General features: G+C 40.4%; 1 protein-coding gene across 1 annotated transcript in view; it reads left to right on the top strand.

Moving 5' to 3' along the window:
- Positions 1 to 22,736, top strand: part of LOC104510406 (slit homolog 3 protein-like) — a gene marked incomplete at its 3' end in the record, with an annotated part of 59,509 nt that overhangs the window by 29,577 nt on the left and 7,196 nt on the right. The window contains exons 6-9 of the mRNA XM_010152643.1: positions 8,923 to 9,073; positions 10,275 to 10,349; positions 19,137 to 19,280; positions 22,461 to 22,604. Coding sequence (XP_010150945.1) covers positions 8,923 to 9,073; positions 10,275 to 10,349; positions 19,137 to 19,280; positions 22,461 to 22,604 — 514 coding nt within the window. The remainder of the gene's footprint in view (positions 1 to 8,922; positions 9,074 to 10,274; positions 10,350 to 19,136; positions 19,281 to 22,460; positions 22,605 to 22,736) is intronic.

Raw genomic sequence — 22,736 nt, forward strand, 5'->3', positions numbered from 1 at the left:
CTTCTTCTTACTAATTGCGGTTTTCCTCCCAATTCTTTATGTGTCTTTTCCGGTCTTTGCCTTTGTACATATTCACCTTTCTTGGGTTACCTGTCTCCTGTGGAAGAGTTCCTATTGCTGTGATCCCCTGAAATCTCCTTTTATCTTCTGTGCGTTGTTTCAGCCTTAGAAGCACAGCACTGCAACAGAGAGGGTGTTCCCAGCCAGAGAACCCAGGCTGCACATCAGCCCTTTTTGTCCAGTCCCTAAGACAGTTCACACGTTTCCTGTCCTTTGGTCTCCCTACGTTATCCCCTTCTCTCCTCTCAGTGGCATGTAAACAGTATTTAAGCTCCTTGAGCTCTCAAAATAAAAGGTGCAGTATATTGTTATTCCTCAACCAGTGTTGGAACACGTTCAGTTGTTCCCATAATTTGCCAATCACTCGGATGACAACTTTGCAAAATTCTTCCATTTTTAGTAAGCAAATAGTCAGTTATAGACTATATATTCATATTTCTGTCCTTAGCATTTTCTGTTTGACAAAAAGCACTGATACCACCTGCTCTTGTCTGCCTCGTTACAGTCCTGCAGGCCCGTGTGCTCACGATTATACCTGCCCTTAGCGTGCTGGTCTCCAGCAGCTCCTGCCGGAGCGGGCACCAAGCCCTGACAGCGTGTGGGCCTGTCCATGCTGGAGGTGACAGTGGTAGGGATTCCCAGTCCTGCACGGGATGCTGTAGGCCTGGTCATGTTGCGGGAAGCCTTGTCTGAGGCCAGGCTCCCGCACGTGTGTTCGCCAGGCCTTTTGCTTGAGCAGAGTGATGGAAAACAGTATGACACATTGCCCGTGATCTGGACAGCTGGAAAATTAACTGCATTCCGATTTCTTTCTGAGGGGTTTTTTTGATGTGTTCTGTTTCGGTTTTATACAGTCAAATGGTGCCTGTTACACTTTTTTTTTTTCCCCTGAAAGATGCAAAGACTCAGCAAAAGTACCTTCAGAAACTCTGAATATAGCAAACCTGCGGATATGTTTGTTGTGCATAAGAATGATTCTAGCTGAATGGAAGGTCATTTAACAGTAACAAATCACCTGCAGATTAAATCCTAGACTGAATTCATAATTATGAACCTGAAGTCTTCGCCATATGCTGTAACAGTATATTTGAGCTTTGGTTTGCATGAAATTTTTCTGAAGTTGAGGTCATTAGAGAACGCAACGCGACAACTATGACTAATAGTAATGGGCCTGAAGTCCCTTGTATGGTAGAAATGTTCCTGTTGAACAAGTGATTTGGCTGTAGTGTGTACTGATGATATGTTAATATTCGTGTCAGTTACTCTAATCCTTCACTAGCTCGTGGTGAACCCTCTCGTTCAGCGCTGCAGTAGGGGGAAAGTAGGCAGAATGGAAACCATTTTACTCGAGGAAGCATAAGCTTCACATAGAGCAGGTGGGTCTGTTTGGCAGAGCTTATGGTTCTTACTAAGAACGTACGTTGACATGCCCCATTTCAAAGTGTATTTTAAGTCTCTGCCTCATTTTATTTTAAAGTTGAAATAGTGTTCAAAAAACCAACGTCTGAAGTGCTTTGTTACCAGCCAACATCCTTATTGGCAATTATAGTAACGAGGCAATGAAAAGAGGAAGAATGAATATTGACGCACAGATGTATCCATATCATTTAGGCATCCAAATAACGCAGTTGTCTTACATTCCTCATGTAGGCAGAGTGCAGAGCAATATAGTTTCACACTTAGGATCTGAATTGTCTTCTCGAGGTGTCTCCATTCACTGTGGCCGAAAGCTGAGTGCTTACTCTAGTAACTCAGATGCCCCAAGGACTAAGGTGGGACAAGGTTTGTTCTCTTCTCTCACGTTGCCATTGAGTATGTTGAGATTAAGCTGAGCAACGCTTACCAGAGATGCAAAGTTAGCACTCTTTTCTGTCTAGAGCGGTCACTTGAATAGGATAAAGAACATAACTGGAGAGGCATTGGCACGAGGAGCGCTAGTCAGCTAAAACCAGTGCGAGAATGTTTGAGCCTGCAACTGGACACTAAATTTTCATCTGACTGTTCTGAGACTGCAGCAGTCTCCTGACGTGTTACAGCTTGATGGGGCAGTTAAAAATAGGCTCCTATACACAAATTGTTAGCAAACTGCGGATTCGGTGACTGGTAAACAGGTCTCAGATTACCAGAGGTGAATGCTGCTTAGATGTAGAGTATATCTAGAGGGTGGGGGTTTTCATGAAAACTAGCAAGGGTCTGGTTTTTCCTTTTTCAGTGGGGTTCTTCTGCAAACATTTATGCAGAATGATCTTATGCACATCCAAAGGCTTATGGAATATCTTTTTTAATGGGACTTACACAATGCTCTGCTTCCCTGCTTTTTTCTATTCTATTTGTCAAAACAAAACAAAACAAAAAAATAGAGGAGACTATGTTCCTGCACATTCTTTTTGCATTAGTCTACAACAATCAGAAAGGTCAGAATGCCTGTGGAGTATTTTGCCTCTCATGTATTCTGGGGACATAAATTAGGGTTTGGCAGAATTTTCTTACTGTGCTGGTACCTCTTGTTCATTGTAGCTGATGATTAGCTTAGGCAGTTATTGTAAGTGATGTTTAATTAGTGCAACGGAGGAATAGAGACTTGTTCAAAATATTCTCTAGGGGTTTCTCAAGAAGAAGGTTGCAGGGCTGTGACTGCATTTGTTTCCAGTAGGACTGAAAGAGTTCATTGACGCTGAAATTACTGAGTTTATTACGGATATTCCACTTAATACTGAAAATCAGTATGTAATATAAAAGTCTTTGGAAGGTATGAACTATTACTACTCATTCCTTAACAGAATACTGTGGATGAATTTATTTGAGGAGCTCATGCCAGAATCGCTGCGTTATTAAACCAGTGTAGGAATAAGGATATGGAACTCTGCATCCATCTTTGTAGAGCCATACAAAATTATTGGCAGGGATGCTAGTCATAGGTATAATTTCTAAATGAATGAGGTGGGGATTCTAGGGTTACGCATGCTTCGAATGAATCATGGAAGAAAATTAATGCCTCTTTGTGCCATGTTGCGTGGGTCACAAGAAAATTAATAATCTAATTTTTGTATCAGTTAGGACTCTGGCTGGTTTGGCAGCTTGTGGGGATTGAAGGTTTATTATGTTAGCTTCGTCTAAAAGGCTGCTTCAGTTTCTTTCTTAGAGTGTAAAGATAGACAGTAAATCACATTGTCTTACTTTCATTGCTGTACGCAAACCCACGGTGTGAGGTAACTCAGTTAACACTGTACTTATTTTCTGGCATTCCCAAGTAATTGTGTGTTGACTTTCTGCACAATAATGCTGGTTCATTGCGAAATGGTGAAGCAGAGCCCCTTGCTGTATTATCTGTCATCTCTGTTCAAGTACTTGCATTGTTCTCCATATAGGCATAATGAATAATCTGCTTGATGCTGACTTTGTTCTTTGGGCAATGCAAACTCCTCACTAAGGAAAGTGATCGTTTTCTTGAAAGCACAAGCACTGACCTTCACTGAAGTCCAACAAAATGTTCTGAGCAGTTGCAGAGGACAGCCACTTCCTCTCTCGTTCATGGAGCCTGCAGGAACATTGGAGATGAGACTTTCAAAAGCACACTCCACTGGCAGAGCTCTGCAGACACTGAAGTTGGCGGGAGTTCTGTTTCAGTGCGAGCAGTCAAGCCAAAACTGGACACCCTACAGTCAATCCAAAACTGGACACCCTACTTTATGTGTCAAAGTTGCAGGAATGAGTTACAAGAAGTACTGTTTGAAATAATCCAGGATGTCAGAAAGAGAGAATGCTTCCGTGAGCACGTTATGTACAAAACCCAACAAAGATTATGCCAAGAAACAGAATAACAAAAATACTCCTGTTTGCCTTAAGATGTCTGTGGTAGCGTGTATGTGCTACCTTCCTGTGATGTACAGCTGGGGACAAAAAAAGGAGAAGCAGTGGTAATCACAGATTGTCAGTGTAAGTGCCACCAGCAGGAAAGGCCACTGGGAGCTGACAGCAGGCTGGAAGGGAGCTTGGGGAGCATTTAATGCCAGAGCTGGGCCATCAGCTCAGAATCTACTTTTATTAATACGAGCTGCGGTATTTCTGACGTTGCATTTAAATAAATGGAGCAAACCAAAATGGCATTTAGACTGAAAGGACACAGCGGGAGAGCGTAAGCAGCTAATAAGGAGCAGTGTAGACGGGGCATTTGGTATGTGGTGGCAGTTGCACATCCTTCCTGGAAGGAGCTGTCTGCAGTGCTTTATTAGTTCTGTCTCTGAATTCGTTGGGGCTCTGTTCTTGTCCACTAACCCCAATTGTGCTCCAGGGTGTTCCTGCAGTTGTAGCTAAAGGATGACCTCTTGTATCCAGCACCTTTTGCATGGGTGGAGTGGAGAGCAGCTCTCCGTGAACCTTCAGCTTGTGCTTCTCCATGCTGCTTCCTCTCAACGCTCTTCTCTCTTTGACGCTGCCTAACTCTGACTCTGGCTGTTCATGGGGTTTTCCTTTGTGCTTGATCTAACCATGTGGTAGAACAATACAAATGGAACATGGTTCTGTCAAGCACCATGGAAGGCTGCATACTCCCTGCCGCATGGCATGCTGGGATACTTCCGCTGTTTTCAGAAGCATCAAAAGGTGAGAGATTCCCATTTTCTCACGGGAAAAATGAACAAAGGTGTTGCTTAACCAGACTCCTGGGCACTGCAGGGGGAACCTGTTTGCGACAGACCTTTCCGGAGGGCTTGCATGCAGAATAACCATTTCTAAGTAATTAATCTGTTTAATTGCTCTTAGAATGAAGAAGTTAGGCATCCTGTTTATTAATGTGATCCAAGGGTGATTCCAGCCATACCTACAGAGATGAAAAATCATTTTTGTTGTCTTGACTTACCAATAATGTAAGCTCCAATCCTCTGTTTGGGCTGTCCAGCAAGTCCTACTACTTGATCTACACTGTGGATGCCGTTTTGGTAAAAAGATACCTGTGACTTAACATAACTTTGGGCCTGATGTAGGCAATCTTAATGCGGTGGCATTTCATTATGAAGAAGTATCCTGCAAAAGAATTTTGAGAGTTTGCAAAGCATTATCTTTTATCTCTTGAGATGACATGGGTAACATGGCCTGTATGAACCCAGTATTATCCAACAGTTGCATAGCACAAAGCTGAGTCAGCACACCCAGATGGGCCATTTTAGCTTTGTCAGCTTAGATGAGATCTTCAACATGCTCCTGCCTAGCTTCCCCCCTGTGTGAAGCAGAGATAATTGCACCTGTTCAGAAGGGACTTGGCGTGCCGCGTGAAGAAGTTTTCTTATATGGAAATACTGCCTCATCTTGCAAATTCGTTACATATCTGTTGTGAAGCCATCAGGAGAAGGATATCTGAGATTCTTAAGATTTTCCCTGTAATTACTCATAAGAATTACGTGAAATTATGACAAACAATGTATCTCCTTCTTTTCCTGAAAACCTATGAAAATTGTGATCTACTGGTTACATGAAGAACTAAGTGTTGGGATTTTTAGACCAAGTGATCTTTGTGATCATATTTTTGGTGCTAAATTTGAGGCAGCTGGATCTATCTTTTCTGGAATGAATATATCAGATCAGTATTAAAGCTCCTGTTGAGACAGTTTGATTTTTTCCAGAACACATCATCCAACACTCCTTTTAAGTCCTTTAGTCAAAGCTAAGTTTTAAAAACTGAAATCAGGCTTGCTAAAAAATTATTAAAAAAGGAGAATAGGACAAAAAAGTCTCTCGCTTAATTTCTCCATGTGGGTATTAGAAAGGCACCTAAAATTTTTGAGCACTTGGCCATGTGGCGTTACTTTATCTCAGTACTGCTGTTGTGTAGAATGGCATGTGTGTTTGTTTTATGATACTGAGCACTTGCAATGCCCTGGTACCTGACAGTGGTGTCACATAGGTTGTGAAATGAAAATGTTATGAGAATAACTAGCAATTCAGATAAACACAGTTGCCCTCAGTTAAACACAGGCCCTGCTGTTGCCTAGATACATTTTACAGCAAACCTTTTCATTTTGGAAATTACTAGAAACTCCCAGGTCATGTTATACATTCAGCCAAGCTTCACAGAGTTCTCAGCTACAGTGCACACGTGCTTTCAGGTATAATAAAATGACCAAATGGTTAGTCTGGAATAGTAAAACGAAGCCAAGAGTTTCTTCGGTGTCTGTCCTGCCTCTCTTTCCATGGCTTTCCACAGGTGGTTTTATAGCGTGCAAGAAGTACCGCATGCATGTGGTGGTTAATTGGACTTGCTGAATCCTGTAACGTCGCTCAGAACCCTGCAGCAGTGCACTGATAAAGCCCCGTGTGTAGAAATGGATATACGCACTTAAGAGTTCTGCAAGCAGATGGCTGAATTTCACATTCCTATCCCAGATGGGAATATCTTAATAGAGCAGCCACCTGTCCAAGTGATCTCAAGGCTCAGGTCAAACAGTAAATTTTATCTAGTCTTTGGCAGGTGATTCCTGCTGTCTCACAGTGTAACGGATGACTGAGTACTTGCTGAGCATATACATGCTATTGATTGCTTACCTGGGTAACTCCTATTTAAACGTATTAAGAAGAAAAAAAAAAAAAAGAAAAGAAACAAACAAACAAAAAAAATTACCAAGGTGATGTTTGCTGCCTTCCTCTCCTGCTGAGCTGCGAGGGCTTTCCCCTGTTGCAAGTGTGGGGGCAGTGGACTGATGCCCAGGCAAGATCAACGTTTTACAGCTGATGCAGTGTGGAAAGTTGTATGCCATCAAGACCGTGAGACTGTTAAGTCAAAATGTGGTAAATATTCTTTATTTACTTTGCCAGAAAGCTTGAGAGAAAACCAAAACCTGATTTTCACCTCTAATGTTACATACCCCTTTTTTCTCCTTCATAAAGCATTCCACTTACTTTCCCATCCTTTTTTTATTTTCCCATAGGAAGATGAATCTTTTATCCATCACTAGACCAAACATTATACTTAATAAATTTTAAACCGGCGTAACTTGATGACGTTTGTGATTATTCTTTCCAAAAAAAATCTTTTACAATGAAAATTAGAAATGCTTCTTCAAGGTTTAATTTGGGGATTTCCAAGACATTTTCTGATCACTGAAAAATATTGTATGTTTTTCAGGGCATACTGTAATTGTAGCAGTTTTAATAAACTCTGGTCCTGACAACTGTTCATCTTTTGCATTATTTCCAAGGAATCATAAACAACCAAATGTACCGTTACTGTCTTAGAGGCCTAAGGAAGAATAGCTGTATGTTCTTGTAATCAAGCCATAACGCACTCATCACTTGACATTTTAGCCTGACTACCAAGCCTGGAATTTTTAGGACTGGAAATCAGATGGGGTTTTTTTTGAAAGGATGAAGAGTTTAAAGGATGGTGGTGTGGGGAAAGGTTTAGAATGTATTTTTATAAGACTTTAAAACGCCCAGTAGTCCTAATATTTTAAGTGCTGTGCTGTCAAGCTAAAAAACAGTAGCCAAGTCTCACTTTAGATGTATAATTTGCAATAAGCATGAAAACCTGCGAAGTATTTAGCATCACAGAAGTGGTAACGTACAGAGCTGCATGTGATGTTTCTCATAATCTAGTTCAGGATTACAAAACTCAACTGAAGTGCATCTGTGGAATCAAAATGTTAGATTACCTGCAGAATTGCTTGCTTTCACTGCATCGCCCTGTGGAGGTAACGTGCAACATAAATTAAAATAATTGTGGGTTCAGGTGCCTTCTTTTTTCTTACAGAAAATTGTATGCGGTCATAAAATGAGCAGTGCTGTGTTTATCAGTCTGGGAAGGGGAAGCAGGTGATGACTGTCATCAACCCTCTAAAAACAAATTTCAGCTCAGGTTTGAGTTTATATTGATGAGCTTGCTCAGATCATTCCTGAGAAAGCCCTGCAATTGACAGGGAAAAAAAAAAATCCAGAAAAGTTAAAAAATACCTCTTGGTAGTTATGATCATGGGGCGTTACACAAGGTTCCTGAGACCATTCTGGTGCTTCCATTATGAAATGTGAAGTGAGGGGGCAGGTATCGCGTGGCAGGGTCTTGGCAACACTTTGCTTACATACACATTTATTAATACTCCTGGTTCCTTGAAGCACGGAGATCAAGTTTCCAACCTGCTGTTATTAAAAGAGAAAAACCAAACCTGAAAAGGGCAGATTAGTTCACCGAGCCTAATTGGAAAAGCATTTCATTAGAACAGGTCAAAAACCTAGTCGAAGAGGTCTGGCAGTCATGGTGTAATGGTACATTAGGGAGTGCTTCTCACTAAGCATGGTCTACCCGCTCTTTGATTAAAATGAAAATGATTTAAACCGCTTTTACTTTGCTGTTTGTTTAACATAGTTAATAAAGATATCTAATTGTGGCAAAACTGACAAGGTTCTCTCCTAAAAGATTGCTCTCAAAAATAACTCCGTTAGTTGAAGTCTGAAAATTTTGGGCTTCTAATGATCCATTTAAAAATCCTCTGACATTTGGATGCACAAGGATAGCGCTTCCTGCTTTCATGAGATCTCTTTTCCTTGTTGCTGGCCTAAGTTCCAAATGGGAAAACGTAACTTTGCTGTAGCTCCTTTGAAGCAGACTCCAACGGCTAATTAGACGTGCTTCAAAAAATACCTTAACAGGTAGGCTTGTTAGACAAGGAATTAATCTATCAAGGGAAGAGTGAAAAAGCAGAGGCTAGTCTTGGGAGTAATTTGAAAAATTGCTGAACACAAATCTTTGGCGAGTATTAATGTGTGCAGGAGCTGGGAGCTGACAGGAGGCAGTGTTGAGAACAGATTCCATAAAATCTCTTGATTGCTGCAGTTATCAGGAGCTGTTTGCTGGAATATATTTTCCTTTTATTGCAGGGTCAGAGGATTACAGAAGTAAATTCACCGGGAAGTGTTTCATGGACCTTGTCTGTCCTGAGAAGTGTCGCTGCGAGGGAACAATCGTAGACTGCTCTAACCAAAAACTCACCCGATTACCCAGTCACCTTCCTGAGTATACTACTGATCTGTAAGTGCTGCCTCGCCACGATGTGCTCAGCAGGGCATGTTCGTTTTCCTAGTTTTTAAAGGCTGTAAAAGAGACTCTGACCAATTCAAGGCACCTTTAATCCCTGTGTGAAAAAGGGGAAGTTAATTTTATTTTAAGGCAGCACCACAACTCTTATTTCCTTAGCATTCATGCCAGCTGTGGGGATGAGAAAGGAGCCATGGCCCTGTGCATCAGCTGCCTGTGTGTGTCTTCTTGAAGTGCTGACCTACCTATTATGTGGCCCAAGCCGTCTGGTTCCTTTCCATTCTACCCTTGAGTCCTCTGTCATTGCATCTGGTCATTTTTATTTAAAAAATGGATTAGCTCTTTTGAAGGTAATAAGGAACTCATTCCATCTCAGCAGTGCCTGCTACTTGAGTGAAATGGCTCTCACTAAAACTAAGGTATTGTTAAGCTGTAAGTGATTTTATAAAATGGATTTGCTTTTAGAGAATCTTAGGAATTCTAAACAGAATATACTGCTGAAGAGAGTATGAGAAAACGTGTAATACCAAGTAACTTAAGAATCTTGTTCTTTTGTTATATTAGTAGCCCCTTTAAACACAATTCTCTTTTTGTGTTAATATCCTATTTATTATACTGCAGGTTTTCTTGTTAAATCCCCCATAAAAATTGTTGATCTGCAGTTAAGATAAAAAAAATGTGAGAGAGAGACATCCCAAAACACAGAAAAGTCTCTACATAGGAAAATGGAGCTACATGTAATCAGAGAAAGAATTTTACATTCCAAGCCTACCAAAACAGGAGCCTTTGCATTAATTTTGAAAACCAGCGGATCCCTTCTGTTTCCATGGACCACATCTCCAATTGCATGTCTTCTGTAGCAGAATGCATGAGGGAGGTTTAGTCATGCAGACAAGGGGTTTTAATGGGTAAGGTTAATAATCCCTTATCCTGTGCATTGGTAGAAGGTGGCATTCTGACACTGTCCTTTGGCATTTCACTCTTAAAGCCATCCAAAGCTTTTGGTACAATTGGTTTTCTATGTTCCCTTTCCTGCAAAGCTAAACTCTTTTCACTCTAGGAGTCTGAGAGAGATGACAGATACCGTCTCGCTTAACAAAGGTCATAGTTCTCTGTGTGGCAGCCCTGTGTGACACAGAGATATATCTACAGATATCTGTGAAGTATTAAATGTCTTTCTGTTTGTTCCTATCAGGCGTTTGAATGACAATGATATTTCTGTTTTGGAAGCTATCGGACTCTTCAAGAAATTGCCCAACCTCAGAAAAATGTAAGTTTGAGTCACTTGCTTTTTAGAATACATGTTGCTTGTATCATAAGGAAGGAGGAAGGGATGATTTTTAATATATTTTTCTGCTACTGCAGTAGCAGGAATTGGTTTTTTAATGTGAATTTAAGGAAACTGAATGAGTTGACTGTTAGATGGACAGGCCCAGTTATAGCACAGTGACAGGTTAAGTTCCCTAGACATTTCAGTATTCTTTAGGCTGTATTTCTTAAAGTCTGTGACTCGTGGAGACTGAAGGAAATTCTGTCCCAGTATTTATTCAGATGTATGCTTATTGTTAAAGGTGGCTTCAAAGTTTGGCACTTTGGTTTTTGTCTTTTGACTGTATTGCACAACTCCAACTATTGTGATTGTTTCAAATAGTCAAAGAAAAATATTACAAGGTATAAGTTACAAGGCAGCTTCTTTGGATCATTATTGTTTTAGAGAGGAGAATCAATTAGCTAATTTAGAGAGCAGTCATTCAAATATATCTGTATAATTCTATTTATAGTCTGAGTCCTGGCAATGTATCTGTTTAATAAGAGATGGATTTTGGAAAGAGGATAATATGTTAGACCTCCCTCGGTTGTCTTCTAAAGTGATCTTTCTGAAGTTATTTAAAGTTTTAAACCTATGACCCCATTGCTAATGTCTCATCTAACTGTTTACCTTCAGAAAAATTTTATTGCTAGTGTCAAGGTAATTTTGGGAAACGAACCAACGAGGCTTTCTGTGCTGTGTTCATTTCACGTGGTTTCTGCCATCTGGAGCTCCTGAGCCATTTGAAGCCATGTAAGATCTCAGGGGCTTTGGAGACCACTGTAGTGGGATTCTCATGACAGTTTTATTTCTGCAAGAGTTTCAGGCACTGCACTGCGGGGTTGGGAGTGGGGGTTGTATTTGTGCAAGTACAGGCCACCAGACTTGGGGAATTAATCATATACATTAGCCTCATATTTTATGAATGATCCCTAAATTGTAGCTACAGTGCACTTAGAAAAAGTTGTTGACATTGTTGAAGTGCTCTGTTGTCTACGTAAGGAGATAGTAAATGGGAATGAAAAATGCATGTTATATAAAAGTGTACACAAACAGGAAAGCATCTGTCCTCATCAAACCTTCAGGATAAATGCTTTGAAATTTGGAGAGGTGTGATAGCTGGAATAATTTCTTTCATTTTGTTTAAATCTTCCTGTGGGCAAGTTATGGTGCTGTCCTTCCTCTTCCCATCAATCACTCAGGTGGGAGGGATGCCTCGACAGGGCTCTATTGTTGGGCATAAATGCAGCACGAAACAGTTACCAGAGGTTTTTTTAAGAGATTTTTTTTCCTGTGAAACAAAAAAAAGTCTTTGCGCTCTCTTCTTGGCAGGCGATGAGAACGGACGTGTGCAGGTGTAGTTCAGAGGGGTAGCCAAAAGAAATAGTTGTGCCTTACACCTCATAAAAAGTGTGTCTCATATGGATTTTAGTGGCAGCCTCCAAGCAGAGGGTCTTCAGGTAATATTTATAGCTGAGCTAATTTCTTTTGTTCTACCTGATGCTGTAAAGAAGTATCTCAGTTAGAATAAAGGAATTTCCTGAAACGGGTGTTATTTCTTATAAGCAAAGCAATATTTCAACCATTACCTTACTTAGTAGCTTGTTCCTTAAAAAGCCAGATTAGACTTCTTTTATCTAATTCTTCTAGTTCCATTTTATGAAGGGATGGAGTTACCAGGAAAAAAAAAAAGGAGAAAAAAAAAAAAGAAGAAACCACAAGAAAACAACCCCCTCTTTCATTCTATGTTATTATCTGTCCTTTAATAAGCACTCTTCTGCTAATTAATAAGCCTCTTTCCGTCATGCAAGAAGGGAGGTTTAGGGAAATAGCAGTGCATGGGATTGCCGCTGCTAATGGTCCTCCTGCAGCAGCTCTGTGCGTGTGGCGGGGGTGTGATGCATGTGCTCTGCATCGAGTCTTACTGCGGCTGTTAAATCAAGGAGGAAGAATATTGATCAAACCCCGGTTTTCAGTGTGTGTACAGGACAAGAATTTTTACTGTTCTTTGATGGGCAATATTGACTCTGTCTCATCATATTCCTTGTCTGTTCAAGTGTTACAGGAAAACAGCAGGTGGAAGGGTCTGTCTGGAAATTGCTTCCTAGGCTTAAGAAAACAGTTCAGAGCTTTGCAGTGGCAGGCCATTTGCCTAAATCACCTTATTTTCTTTTTTTTTCCCTCTTTATTTAATATCTGTAATTCTCTTTATTCTGAAATTAATCTGAGTATCCGGAATCCAGATATCTGAATGGGCATTTGAATGATTACCCTCTGATTGTCATTCTTGTCAGTTTAATACTAGTGACAGATCCACAGATCCGTGTTAAGGAAGTTTGCAAAGAAACTGCTTTAGTTCCACTGTGGCTGGAAAAGCTCCAGCATAATTCCAGAGACAGAGGAATTGGCTCTTCTTCCTCTTGATGGGTGTTTCATCCTGGTGCCTCCTCACTTTGCAGTATGCTTTAGTGTAGCTTTGGTTTATAACATAAACGTGCTGAGGTGGTCTGTAAATTGGACCTTCAGGAGGATTTCGATTCTACTTGTGTTCTAGGTGTATGCTCATGTTTGTTCTTTTGTCTCTCAAGCTCTGTCAGTTGTCTGTGTCTGTCTGTCCCTTGTTGCATATCACAGTCTCGGGTTTTCTAGTAAGATTCCAAAGAGGAGTGCTCATAGATTTGGCACTGACATATTGCTCCAGTGTTTATATGTGAAAATAGTCTTCAGTTATATATTCACATAACAGTTCTCAGTTGGACTCTTGTCCCAGTGCCTTTCTAGTTTCCTCATCCCCTGATTCAGCACTGTTTCTATTCTTATCGTGTTTTGCCTCAGCGCATGGCCTGTCCCTCTTCTCTCCACTTCTCTCTAGTCACTAACAAAAATTGTGCTCTTCTCACTCAGGCGCCCTTCCTAGCCCTTACGCACAGTTACTCCACGGCATTGCCTGGAGCTGGTTTTATAGCCTTCACAGATCTCTCTGGGGCCCCCTCTCTATCCAGCCAAGGACATTACTTCTTAGTACTGCCAGGGACTGGTAGAGTAGATCTTTGGATAGAAAAATGTGCCCAGTCCCAAACTTTACACAGTCTATAGCTCTGTGTTGAGAGACATTGGAAAATGCCATCATCAGAAGAATCTGAAGTGAAAAAAACTCTGGAAAATTAGCTCCTAAAATTCAAAATTTAAAAAAAATACGTCTTGCAGTCTCCCTGGCGTGTAGCAGGATCTTAAATCTCTTTGTAAAGACCAAGTATTCTGGCAGATTTTCACAGGGAAGATACATCCTTTGAATAAAACATACACATTGTAGTTACCATTAACAAATTTGAAATCAGAATTTATTTTAATGCTTCAGGCTTTTCTCAAAAAGATTGTCAGAGCTTCCTGGAATAGGTGAACTTCCTTCTTGTTCTAAAAAAAAGAAAAATAAAACTAAGAAGTATCTACCGCTAAACATGAAAAGGACATCTGACAGTTTCTTCTGTTAAATCTTGCCAATGTGGTAAACATTAAAAAAGTGGTGTCAGACCACTTTTGGAATAGGTGGTGCTGCCAACCCCCACCTCTAATACATAATTAGCTTTCGGGATGTAATTTATCTGTAAATATTCCTCCTCAGCTGAGTCTTATTGTATGAATTGTCAGCCCAGGATTTAATACATTTTAATGCAAAGGAAAATTGAATTCTTGATACAGAAATTTAAAGGTCACAGATACATAATGCAAAGTTATGCTACATTTTTTTTAGGAAGTAAATTCCTAGGATTACCCTGCTGGTTTTTAAAAGGTTAACATGTCTGCAAATGCCTTTTTAAAAAAAAAAATAAAAACCAACTTCAATAATTAGCTGCATAATCCCATATACATAATACTATTTATATAACCTAAATTTTGATCCACTTTTATGGTTAATGCATTTTAAAGTAGAATAAAAAGGTTGATGCAGATTCATGTGGACAGATCTAACCTGGTCCAGAGGTAATTTGCTGCGTTCTGCAGTGGGTTTTGCAAGCGCCTGGAACTCTGCGTTGCTTTCATGGCATTCGCACCGTATCACCTCACCTGATCTTGCAAGTGTAAAGGTGTGACTTTTCTCTGAAAGCTAAAGTCACATTGCAGTGACTTTCAGGCTCCCAGAACTGTGTTTCTGGCATTTTGCAGGGTGGTTAGGAAAGAGGAATTTGACATTCAGAGGCAAGATTTTGCCTGTTGTGGAAGGGAGAGTTTCTTTGCTCACAACAACTACCAAATTCAGCATGAAGCAAACACTGGGGACCACGCAATGCCCTGGGACTACCTCCAGTTGTGAAAAATGCCTCCAGTGTTCAGGGACTCCCGTGGCAGTGGGAGGCTGGAGGGGTCTTCTGGCCATGGCAGGCAGGTTCAAGCTCCAAAAGCTTCTGGGTACGTAACTCAGTGGGAGCAAGGAGATACACTTGTTCACTGAAGTGGGATGCTGATGCAAAGGGAGAGGCCGCAGCTCCTAGAGCTCCAGAGCCTCCTCACTCCCCGGTGTCTACAGGAAATCAGTGGGACAGGCCATTCCCGCCTGGCAGCTGTTTCTGAAGAGGAGAAAAAAATGACAATGAGCTCATATTCAGAATAAAAAGGTGAACTGCCATACTTCATGCGCTGCTGGGGAGAAAGGGGACTGACCTCTTTTCTTGGAGAACAAGAACAATAAAAAACTATTTACCTCAAAACCTGAAAGTGACATTTGATAGTTCATTCCGTTAAATCTCGCCAAAGTTATAAAGTGGACATAAAATATGGTCTTAGAATAGGGAGTGTCAGGCTGCCTTAGCAATGGCTGGTACTGCCAACCCCACCTCTGGTATTTAATTGCTGTTGGAGGCTTAATTTGTCTGTAAATATTTCTCCTACGTTGAGTTGTATGGAGTGTCAGCCCAGGATTTAACACATTTTATGTGCAATATAACATTGAATCATGATAAAGTTTGCAGACTAGAAGTCAGTTTCAAAAAGAGAATCTCTAATTTCATGAGGAGGTAAAGGCAGTTTGTGTCCTTGGAAACAGCTGTTACCTGCTGTTCTTTCCCCTAACCATAAATCGTGCCATGGCAATTGAGGCTGCAGTCATCTGTCACTTGTTCTACAGAAACGGACTCTATTTTGTGGAAATGATGTTGTAGGGTGTTGTGGTACATGGCATTTGGCCTCATCATGTGCCTCCCTGTTTTTTCCCATGAGGCTGTCAGTCTGCTCTGCTGAAGGAATGCAGGAATGTCACTGGTTGTACTTCACAGTCTGCCTGGTATTTCAGACTCCCAGTGCTATCCTGCTCCTGAGAGCAACTCCCTCTATAAAAGCCAGCCAGACTATTGGTAGAAGCTGTAAAAGCACCTAAGCAAACACCTTTCCTCCAGAAGAATCCAATAGCATTGGGGTTTTCCTCCTGACACGCTTAAAATTCCAAACACATCACCAACAAATATTCCAGGGAAACCCCCACTCAGAACAGGCTGTTTGTGTGATAAAACTACAGTGTTCACGGACAGAGCAAGCAGAGCCTTTGCAGTTGGACCGTGCTCTGCGCCTTCGGTGGGAAGGTGTGTCGGTAACGCAGCGGGGCATAGCGTGCCGGAATGTTAAACTGACCCAGCAGGTACAGCAGGAGGAACGGTTGGGTTAGATCTGAATAGAATCCGGCTTGTTCTGCATTGGTTATAAGATCAACAGAAATAATAATATTATAAACTTTAGCCTTAAAGCAAATAAAATTTGACTGACAAGTGAGCTGTGTGAACAATGTCACCTTGATAGCTTCTTAGATCTGATCATTTCCTATTCACAGCCCCACATAAAGTAATCCCAGGCTTTCTGAACATTTCTTTTGACCTCTTTACCAAAACAAAAGTCTGGATATATGAATAAACTTTATCACGAGGGTAAAACATGGGGTGCTTACAGAAACAATAACCCTTCTTGAGTGACCCAGTTGACTACAGGTTTCCATTTGGGTCCTGCCAGGGGGCATAGGGATCTTGGGAAAGACTCAAGACTCATTTTCTTTTCCAGTGTCTTCCCGTGTTTCAAGAACAATTCCTTATAGAAGCTTAGTGTTGCAAGAGGGTTGGACTTCTCTACAATGCGAGTTTGCTGTAAAGTCTGTCAGTTTTTCCCTGATTGACAAAAATATTCCTTGTGAAGTGCTGTGGTCATATATGAAAGATTCTTTTAGTGCTGGGAAGGATGGAGTAGAGCTGATTTGCAGAGCAGGCAAAAGTCTCACTGCATTCATTTTTCAAGGTTCATATCAGCTGATTGTTTTTGCTGGTAATTCTAGACTGAAAAGCATGTAACTTCTCATGGTTTTTATTTTAGTAGGTCAGACTTTAAGGAGGATACCTTTTTTTTGAGTCAGTAAGTGCTGCCATCTACAATTTTTTGTTACATTCTGATATGGGAAGCTTTAATTCATGAAGACAATTAAAGAAATGCAGGTTGGCAGAACATCTGCTTTGACAATACTGCAGACAGGATTGCAGGGCAGTGTCTCCTTTTCCTATTTATTACTGGAAAGATTGTCTTTCCTTTGCCTTGCAACTTTGACTTCACCAATCTCGGATTTTCAAATCTTTTGCATGGAAAAGCTATACATAATTTCCTTCTTATGAAACTGCTAGCATGTTTAGAATAGGATGGTTTCGTATTGTTGAAATGATCAGGCATTATTAACTCAAATGAGTGAAGTTCCCTATCCACACAAGTTCTTTGGCAGCAATTAAAATTCAGCTGGTTTGGATTGTATTAAGGTGCAGATTCCTTGGCAAATTATGGCCAGCCTTTTTCACCGGTACTTGCTCTTTTTTGAGTATCTAATAATCCATAAAAATTGCACCCATTTAAAAATATATGTTGCTCAATATCTTTTAGGTGGTAAAAACTACCTACTAAAGGTCAGTTTGCAGTCTGTGTATTGAAAGTCATAGTCTTTGTGTATTATAGTAACTCACCCTCCCTTGCCACTACAAACATTTACTTATTTATTCATTTCTTTTCGTGCAAATATGCATCATGGCACGATCTCTACCAAGAAAGGAATCATTGGGAGCAATTATAAATGCCAGCATTCAAAAGAGATGCTGAGCTATAAACATTTCCATTAGAGAAATAGCTGAGCCCCCAAATTAGATGCATATGTCAGAATATCCTTCCTTGACTTGCTTTGACACTGAACATAAACTCTTCATGTGAGTGTCAGCACAAAGTACTAAACTTCTGGAAAGCAAAATCTGCATGTAAGTATTTCTATATGTTTTTATGTTATTTTTGGCTGATTGCTGGCATACTCCTATTCTTTCTGATCACAAGAGGTGATGGGCCACATGCTGTAGGGCCTGCTATCTGACAGTTGCTCAGCAGACATAAAGCAGTGTACTCAAGTTTCCCACATGAAACATATCTCCTGGAAGACTCAAGGGTTTTTTTTTGTTAAGTGATGACTTCTGCAAAGAGCAAGACCCACATTATTCCTGTCTGAGGCCAAGCTGTCCTGTTGCCATGTCTTCTGTCAATTTTTATCCCAACAAGATTGCCTGTTCTTCTGAGCAGAGTAGCCCAGGTGTTAATCTGATACCTTGTCATTTGTTTTATATCAACTGGGATTGGATTTTGAAACTATTACTCATGCTGCGTGTGTACTGGGATCGTTTCTGGAATAATGTGCTATTCCGTATGATTAATAGTGCTGGAATTTGGCATCTTCTTGGGAGCAAGAGCGTATCTTTTACTTTCTCCTTTTTGTTGTAGACAGTAAAACAAAGAAGAGTGTTTCCTGTCATAAAATTAAACATAGGGTGATTCATCAGAATCTATATAGGGACATCGTAGGAAATGCTTGAAGGACCGAGGCCCAAGGTTTCAATCTGCTTAAGGCTTTTTATATCAATGTTATAAATAATTAAATGCCATTTATTTTTATGCATCTCTAATGGCGTTTTGTCATTCAGGAGTTTTCATGGGTTTTTCATAAATATGAAATATTCAAAAGATTAATTTTGCATGTCATCAGAACTTCATTTGACTTGGTAGATTGAAGTTTTCCAATGTTGATCTATAAGCAAACATCTTGAGACTGTATAGGCAGAGTAAATATTTAGAAAATAATGCTGTATATTGCAGTAGCTGTGAATTGAGAATTATGATAGTCATTTCATTTTGCATGATGGTGTTAAACTTAAATGCCTGGGAGTCCATGAGTGCACACATTAAAATTTGTATCAGATGCATGGAGCCACACCATTTTGTACGTTACTCCAGTGCTGAGTTTAAAAGGAGTAGAGGTCCTGGTACACTAAATAAGTGTGGTCCACATTTCAGTGGGCAGCACTTATTTTAGTGGTAGTAATATTAACTGATCCTTGCCAGATAAGCACCCAGTCCCAAGCACAGTCCTTCATTTCATGGACATAGATATTAGAAACCCTCACTTACTGGATCCCTGAGATCCTTATAAGGAAGACAGAGATGAGATGTAAGAGGGTAATTCTATTAATTTAAATACTTGTCATATATCTGATAGAATTGTGGGTTTGATGAGTGAAGGGGAGCTATTTGTAAGTACAGTGGGTGTACTTTTGAACTTCGGTATGCTCTCCTTGTCTCTCTAGATAACCAGCAAAAGGCACATACTCTTCCTATCTTCTTCCTTCCAGTGTGATGATGTATGTTTGAAACAAAACAGTAATAATTTTCTTACTGTGACTGGTTGTGTTCTTCCAGAAATCTAAGTAACAATAAGATCAAGGAGATCCGAGAAGGCACATTTGACGGAGCTTCAGGAGTGCAGGAACTGATTCTGACGGAGAATCAGCTGGAATCAGTGCACGGACGAATGTTTAGAGGCCTCACAGGGCTGAAGACATTGTAAGTACAAAGACCTGTCTGTCTCTGGTTCTCTGTAAGTTGAGTGGGAGTGCTTAAGCCCAGCAACACCTGCTAAAACACATGACTAGACAACAAGCTCTAAGGCAGGGTCTTGTATCACCGTCATGAAGTCTTCAGTGTATTTCTAGTCCCGGGTGGGTTTGAGAATTATCCGCTGTTTCTGTGAAAAAACAGATTTTCAAGGATTTCAGGAGTAGCACAATGGTGAACCTGTCATGGTTCATGTTTGGGTACTTTTGATCATGTAACTCTTTTATTATTTTGTTATTTCCTATGGCTACATGGCATGTAGGAACATGTCTGCTGTTGATTAGTCCATCCTCCCACTCTTCCTTCACCCGAATTAGAATTGTTGGTCTTCTTAGACAAAACCTCAGAGTAGGCTAGGAGCCTGAAAGATTTTTAATATCCTACAAACTATATGAAATCAGTAGGTAGGGAGGGAAGAAAGACTCCAACTATTGCTACCACCAGAACAGGTATAGCTAAGCAACTCTGGGGCAGGCATAGAATCATAGAATGGTTTGGGTTGGAAGGGACTTCAAACTATTTCAGGTCCTGCTGACAGAAGGTAACGTGAGTCCTGGCCACTCACTCTGCACCAGGTGTAGTAGCCCACGAGCACTGGCATGGCTTTGGACTAGCCACCGCATGCTCTTCCTTGCCCACACCAAGTACCATAAAAATCACGTGTGGGTATGTTATTAATATGGTTGTGGTTGAGGAGAGAGGGAAGGAGACACAGAGCACAGATGCAGAAGAAATCACTTTGGTATTACTTTTGTGCTCAGACAACTGTTGTAATTTATTTCTGAGAACTAACAATATACATAAATCCATAGTATCTAGCACTGATTTATTTTCATGTTAAAAGTTATATTGGAAGAAGGATCACACACAAGATCTCATGATGGTCTCTAACCCACCCCATCCACCGTCATGAGAAGCAGGCAGGGACTAGGCTTCTAGTGACAGCAAAGACTCATGGCAGACTATGTCTATGATCTGTACATGAAAAATAGCTCTCATGCATTCTCTTCCCTGCTGTAGACAGCAAGCACCTGACTAGGTGGAGGCTGTCAGTAAATAGACTCCAGGAATCAAAATGCAATTTATTCATTAGTAGCAAATACTTCTTCTGGTGCAGAGTATCATGGCAGAATTACTATAGTCCTTACTCAAGTGTAAAAAATAAATCCAAGTTTCACTTCAAGGACTTTGACCTGTAATAACAAAGAGGGAACTTTAATTTTGCTGTTCCTTTAACATTATTTTTCTGTGGTTATAGCCATCTGTTCTTTAATTTAAAAGATGCACTTTACTAAGGGATTTGAAAATACTGTCCATAGATATAAAATTAATTTTTATACTGTAAAGCAGCCTGTGGCAGTGCTCCTAAACAAAATTCAGCATTTTTTAATAAAAAGATGCTTAACATTCAAGCTATCCTGCTGACCTGACCTACATTTCCCCCTGGCTGATAAAGCAGTCTAAATATACACAGCATGATATGAGGATCTGAAAGTATAAGTTTTCCTTCAGAAAGGGCACACAGTGCTGAACCATGATATGAAACCAAAGGGTTTGGCTCGAGGGACATATCTTTCTATCCATTAATTGACTTTCATTGAGCATTAAGATTTTGGTCTTTTACAGAGAGGCCACTCTGGACAGGGTGATGGTCCAATTTTTAAAGGACTGAAACTTTCCAGAAATGTAGTAAGTCACTGTGCAAGATGCACTGGCATCCAAATTCAGTGATTCCATCTTGTGGTACTGCTACCTGATACTTTACATATGGAACTGAGGAAATGTTTCCTACTCATACTAAGCCACGAAGGCCTTTACTTCTCTTATTTGCAGCCCTATTCACCTTAGAGCTTGTGGTCCTGACTTGGCTTTCAGGCAGCTTAGTACTCCACGTGTAAGGTGTGTGTCTCTGTGCCCTGTGACTATTTTCTGACATAGTTTCACCCTGGTTGCAATACCAAAACTATTGAGACCATAATGGCTGTGACGGTAACAGTACGTAGAGAACAGTAATCCTAAAGCAGTGTAATGTCCAGGTCTGAAATGCTGAGTGTTTGTAATTACACTGTGAATTTCTTCCCAGCCATATCTGAGCTCTCTGTGGTGTTTTTTAAGTATCTATTGATGTAATATCTAAATGCCCAGCTGACCAATCTGAGATTTAAATCCAGACTTCTGAGGGAGTCTGAATTGTCATTGTTCGCTGTGTGAATTTGATACCAAAGAATTCACCCTGCTCAATTTGGAGGATCAATTCACTGGAACAGCAGCATGAGCTGCATATGTTTTGTGGATTTTTAGTATTATGCTTTAATTACTGAATAATTTTTCACCTAAGTAGGATTGTCACAACTGTGCAGTGATGTTTACAGACCCAGATGTTGATTGGCATGCAGCATAACATACACATGAGCCTTTTTTGCTGTAGAGTGAAACAAGATACTACAGTCTTTCAGATTAATTAGGTTTTATCATCGAGTTCATTGTTGCCATAACGACTCAGAGAGATGTATCTACCAAAACACAGCACTGATTCATCTGGTACAAGCACTGAGCAAAGACCATTTTGTAGGATGGTTATTGCTTTTTCTCTTGTCAATTAATGTTTATAATGACATTTCAGAGCTTGTGTTAGGTCTGGAAATCTTTCCTAAGCTATTCCTTGATTTCTGCTGATGCTGTTTCCTTCCTTACTTTAGCAGTGTGGATTACAAAAAACATCCATGATAGGAGTAGGGGTAATGCAGCTAGTACTGTTATTGTCACGCACTTCTGTCAGTCTTTCTCAATTGATCTCTGAAATACATCTTCACATACTCTCAGATATTTACTAAATTAAGACTTCAGTGTTTATTTAAGGTTTGCCACTAGTCGTAGTTTTAATTGCATGCTACTTTCAGCTGTGGAGTTCCCATCAGCCCTCAATGTTGTGGAAGAAAGGCGTTTTAAATTCATGAGACAATGCTTACATGAATCTAGCCCTCCTTTAGCTCTACTGTACTTCAGCAGTCAATAAAAATAGAGTACCGTGCCTGCCGAAGAATGTGTTGATGCCCTAGATAAAGGAACTCCTATCCTGAATTGTACCCTCTCCCAGTAGTTCCTAATTCCCTGTTTTAATCCTTGCAGGATGCTGAGGAGCAACTCTATCAGCTGTATAAACAACGACACCTTTGCTGGACTGAGCTCAGTGAGACTTCTTTCTCTCTATGACAATCACATCAGCACGATCACCCCTGGAGCCTTCAGCACATTAGTCTCTTTGTCTACAATGTAAGTTACCTATTTATGGTACAAACACGTCGTGATGCGATTATTCCCTGCTTTCCTTTGAAGAAGACCACGGTTGAGTTTCAAAATCAAACTACTTGTTGTTCTTATAGGGAAAACTTCATTTAGGGAAAG

This window comes from Eurypyga helias, unplaced genomic scaffold (genome assembly GCF_000690775.1).
Source record: "Eurypyga helias isolate BGI_N326 unplaced genomic scaffold, ASM69077v1 scaffold10025, whole genome shotgun sequence".
Taxonomy (NCBI): domain Eukaryota; kingdom Metazoa; phylum Chordata; class Aves; order Eurypygiformes; family Eurypygidae; genus Eurypyga; species Eurypyga helias.